This window comes from Tasmannia lanceolata, unplaced genomic scaffold (assembly GCF_043159265.1).
Source record: "Tasmannia lanceolata isolate RefF3 unplaced genomic scaffold, GAP_Taslan_0.1 ptg000037l, whole genome shotgun sequence".
NCBI lineage: Eukaryota > Viridiplantae > Streptophyta > Magnoliopsida > Canellales > Winteraceae > Tasmannia > Tasmannia lanceolata.
Genome location: NW_027518714.1, coordinates 31,522,604 through 31,527,812, shown reverse-complemented (window position 1 = coordinate 31,527,812; position 5,209 = coordinate 31,522,604). Strand labels below are relative to the sequence as shown.

General features: G+C 50.2%; 1 protein-coding gene across 1 annotated transcript; it reads right to left on the bottom strand.

The window, feature by feature from the left end:
• Positions 1–461: 461 nt before the first annotated feature.
• On the bottom strand, positions 462–3,206 carry LOC143861392 (uncharacterized). Its single transcript, XM_077372312.1, has 2 exons — positions 3,066–3,206; positions 462–1,370 (listed from the first exon to the last, which is right to left on the bottom strand). The coding sequence occupies exons 1-2, from the start codon at positions 3,204–3,206 to the stop codon at positions 462–464; spliced, it is 1,050 nt and encodes a 349-aa protein (XP_077228427.1).
• Between the last annotated feature and the right edge of the window lie 2,003 nt (positions 3,207–5,209).

Below are 5,209 nucleotides of genomic sequence, written 5' to 3'. Positions count from 1 at the left end.
ATCCGTCATGAGTGCCTTTGGAATGCCGAAGCGACATACCACGTCATGATAGAATAATTTTTCTGTCGCCTTAGAGTTTGGTCTTGCCACAGCTTTGACCTTGACCCACTTGTAATCGATAGTGATGTACAGCATTGTATGTCCTCCCGGGGCTTTTGGAAATGGGACGACCAGGTCCATGCCCCACATGGCAAAGGGTAGCGGGCTTGTCACTGAGGTATAGGGGGAGGCCGGCTGGCGGGGGGGGGGGGGATGGCAAATCTCTGGCACGGACCTCATTTTTTGACGAATTCCTGGGCGTCTCTGAGGATCGTAGGCCAAAAGTAGCCGTGTCTTATGATTTTCTGGGCCAGAGTCCTCCCTCCCCCGTGGTCTCCGCAGATCCCCTCGTGTACCTCCCGTAGTGTATGACTGTTTGTATAACTTGGACCCGTGGAGCACATAGTGGGCGGCTTTGGCGATTAATCTCCTTGCTTCCAATTTGCTTTCGGGTAGTACCCCGCCTCTAGGTACCACACTATGGGATCCATCCAGTTTGGTCTGGCCGGGATTACTAAGACTTGCTTTTCGTCGATGCTGGGGTGCAGCAGTATCTCCGTGTACACGGAGCCCAAGTCATGGGTTTCTTCAGAGGCTATTTTGGAGATGGCGTCCGCGTGATCGTTCATACCTCGCGGCACCTGGAGGACCTCGACTCTCCCCATTCCATCCAGCTCTTCTCTCACTTTGCGGAGGTATCTTTTCATTCTAAGCTCCTTGGCTTCATAGGTCCCATTTACTTGCTCCACCACCAATTGCGAATCACTGTAGATTTTTAACTTCTTTGCGCCAAGTTCCGCGGCTAGGTTCAACCCTGCTAATAAGGCTTCATATTCGGCCTTGTTATTGGAGGCTTTGAAGTCTAGTCGTAGTTTGTATTCCGCTACGAATTCGTCCCGGCCCTGGAGGACCACCCCCGCTCCGCACCTCCCTTTGCTCGCCGAACCGTTCACGTTCAGGATCCAAATGGACCTCGTTGTCATCCTCAGGTGATCTGGGCCCATCGCGCTCGTTTTCACGGGCTGGTTCTTCAGCGGTGTACTGGTTGCATCTACCAGCGCTGGTTCCGTGGCGGGGGCGGTGAATTCCACTATAAAATCAGCGAGGACCTGGGATTTGATGGCCGGCCTTGGTCGGACTTGTATGTCAAATTCTCCCAACTCGACGGCCCAGCTTACCATTCTTCCAGAGGTCTCAGGCTTCTGTAGGATTTTTCTCAAGGGTTGGTTTGTCAAGAGTACTATGGGGTGGGCCTGGAAGTAGGCGCGAAGCTTCTGGGCAGCGGTGACGACGGCGAAGACAAACTTTTCTGTGTCCAGGTACCAGACCTCCTGAAAATCCAAGGGTAGTCCCGAAATGGCAACTAATGAGGAGTGAAAATTTAGGTTCCTAACAAGTTTTAATCTTTTGAAAACCTCTAACCTAATTTTGTAGATTAAGGGATCAAGGAATGAATATTAAGCACACAAGTTAAATCCTAAGTGCAATGCAAATGTAGAGCAAAAGATAAGAGAGAGTGCACCCGAGATTTAAAGTGGTTCGGTCCTCAAAACGCGAGGCCTACTCCACTCCACCAACCAAACCCGTTGATGGCTTCACTAAGGATTCCTTTAATGGCGAGGAATCAACCCAATTACAATTTGGTTCGGCTTCGCCTCGCAAGACTTGCCACGAACCGGAGAAAGCTCCGCGTCTCCTCGCACTCGCTCTTGGGATGGCTCCGCGTCCCCTTCGCACTAGCCCTCTAGGGATGGCTCTGCGTCCCTTCGCACTCGCCCAAATACAATCTTAGAATGAGAAAGAAAGAACTAAAAAATCCCTCACAAGGGTTTACAACTTTGAATAAAATGTACAAATTGAGCCTATGATCGAAATCCTAATCTTAGAGGATGAGAGGCACAGATAAGCTTTGATTCACTCTTGGGATATTCAAGTAGAGTTTAAGAGTGTTAGGATTGATCATTGGGAAGTTTAGAATACCCATATTTATAGAAAAACCCAAATATAACCATTCAAGGGCATAGTGGTAATTCCTGCGAAAATTCCCAACGGCTATAATTCTGACCGTTATAGTATTCTCGGAGTTCCGAGAAAAAATCTCGGAGTTCCGGGAATACAAACAGAAGTTGGAAAAAGGCTACTGGACCATTTCTCGGAGCTCCGAGGAATCTCTCGGAGTTCCGAGAATTCTCTCGGAGTTTCGAGAAGCCTATGTCAAGCAGATTTTCAATTTCTATTTTTGGGCTTCCATCTTTACACCAAGTTGGGATTGTTATGAGGGTTCCAAAGTGTTGGAACACCACAAAGACAATCTCTTAGACATTTAGGGTGTGTGAGATTAACTTAATTTATGCCTCTTAAAATCTAATACTAAGATTGGATCTTATACATTCTTTTAGACTTCGATCTTCAATAGATTCTTCAAGTCTTCAATTGTCTTGGATCTCTGATGTCTTCGGCCTTCATAATGTGGTCCAATGAGAGCTTCTTGGACTCAATCCAAGCAATCTTGCCTTGACACCATTATGATCTACAACTTAGACATTCAAACACATTAGTGATCTTAAATCACTTGTGTATTGGAATCATCAAAATAAGATGGGAATGCCAAGGTGGAAACCATTGGGCTTACACCTCCGCACCGTGGAGGATCCTGCTCACATAGTACACCGGATGTTCCCGCTTGCCCTTTTCCTGGACCAGTACTTCGCTTACCGACGTAGGACTGACAACCAAATATAGGCAGAGCTCTTCTTCGGGCTCGGGTTTGGTCAGTACTAGTGGTGTTTGGAGGTCCTCTTTAAGGCGTCGAAAGCTTCTTGGCAGGCCGGGGTCCATTTGAACTCCCGTATGTTCTTTAGCTGCTTAAAGAATGGCTGGCATTTTTCGGCAGATCTGGACATGAAGCGGCCGAGGGCGGCGACCCGTCTTGCGAGCCGCTGCACCTCTACCGCCGTTGCTGGGGGTTCCATGCTTAGGATGGCTTTGATGTTTTCGGGGTTGGCCTCGATGCCTCTTTGACTAACCATGAATCCTAAGAACTTCCCGGAGGTCACCCCAAAGGCACACTTTGCCAGGTTGAGTTTCATCCGGGCTCGCCGCAGAGTGTCGAAGGTTTCTTTGAGGTCGGAGATGTGCTCACGGGCTTCCAGACTTTTTACCAACATCTCATCCACATATACTTCCACGTTTCCGCCTATTTGCTTTTGGAACCGCTTATTCACGAGCCGTTGGTATGTGCCCCCCGCGTTTTTCAACCCGAAGAGCAAGACAATATAACAGTAGACGCCCCGGTCAGTGATGAACGCGTTTTTGGAATATACGGCTTATGCATCTTTATCTGGTTGTAACCGGAGAAGGCGTCTAGAAAGGTGAGGAGCTCGTGCCCAGAAGTGGCATCGATGAGTTGGTCTATGCGTGGTAGTGGATAGGGGTCTTTCGGGCAGGCTTGGTTCAGATCAGTAAAGTCTATACAAGCCCGCCAACCACCATTGGCCTTCTTGACCATGACCACGTTGGATAGCCACTCGGGGTACTGGATTTCCTTGACGAATCTGGCTTGTAGTAGTTTTTCCACTTCAGCTTTGATGTGAGTTTGTCGTTCCGCCACGAAGTTTCTCTTCTTTTGTCGGACGGGCTTGAGGGTAGGATTAACGTTCAACCGGTGAACCGTGATCTCTGCGGGTATGCCAGGCATGTCCGAAGCAGACCACGCGAATACATCTTTGTTGGCTCTGAGGAAGCTAATCATTTGGTCCCGTCAGGTGCCTCTTAGCAGGGAGCCAGTCCGGACCTCTCTCTCTGGCTGGTCCTCAGATATAGGGATGGAGTTTAGCTCCTCAATCTGCTTCCCTTTAATTGTGCGGGCTAGCTCCTCTAGGGAGTCTAGCTCCTCTCGGGGGTCTTCGCTCCCGATTGCGAAGTTTTTGGCGGGGGCATTGCTTCCTTTCAAGCTTGTTGCGTAGCACTAGCGCGCTATCATTTGTTGTCCGCGTACTTCTCCTATCCCGGTCAAAGTGGGGAATTTCATTTTAAGGTGGGGGGTGGAAACTACCGCTCCTAGGTCCCTCAGGGCGGGGTGTCCTATGATGACGCTGTAAGCGATTGGTATATCCATGACAAAAAAGGTGGTCATAACGGTTTTTTGGAGGGGGTGCGTCTCGAAGGTGATGGGTAAGTCAATTTTGCCGCTGACCCGTATGGATGCACCGGAAAACCAGTATATGGAATACTCCACAGGTCCCAGCCTTCCCTCGTCCAATTTCATTTCTTCGAAGGTTTCGAGGTGTAGCACGTTGACGGAGCTCCCGGTATCTACCAAGATCTTTTCTACATCGAAGTGGGCGATGATCAATCTGATGACTAGTGGGTCGTCGTGTGAGACTTGTAGTCCGTCGTAGTCCTTAGTGGAGGAGATGACCTGGCTTTCTTGGAGAGGATCCGTACGAGCCCTTTTAGAAGGTATTTCCAGGGAGTATACTCGCTCTGCGTACGCTCGCCGACCGCTGTTATTGGCCCCCTGCCGTAGGCCCTACCGCGATGATGTTGATTTTTCCAACAACAGTGGGAGGCTGCTCGGGGGCTGGCGCCTGGCAGGGAGGCTCTTCTTTTTTGGGGGACTGGTGGTGCCGCGAGCGGTGGCGACTGCCTCGAGGGGTATGTATGCTGCGAGATCGGTGTCTGCTGGGGGACCGACGTCGGCCCCTCGACCTGCTGGCAGGGGAAGAGCAGTGCGTTTCGCTCAGGTGGTGGGAGCGCTCTATTCACGCGGGGCTCCTAAGGTACTGATCTAAATGACCTTCCCCGGCCAGTTTTTCTAGCCTGAGATGGAAGCAATGGTCGGTTTCATGACCGTGGTCCCTGTGGAACTCGCAAAACCTTCCGGAGGATCACTTTCTTGGGTCAGTGCTCAATTTTTTGGGAGGGGTTAGGAGACCATGATCCCTGATGGCGAACAGGACATGGGAGAGGGGAACCTTTATTGGAGCATTTCCTAATCTTTCAAAGATGGGAATGGGGTTCCGGTTCGCCGGTCTTTCTTCGGCCGGAAGTTTCCCGAGCCCCCTACCATCTTCTTTCTTTTTTTCCTCGTGGCCGGCCCGGCTCCGTTCCCATACGCAGGCTTCTTCCGCTCGTATGAAATTATTAGTTTTGGATTCAAGTTCTTGTA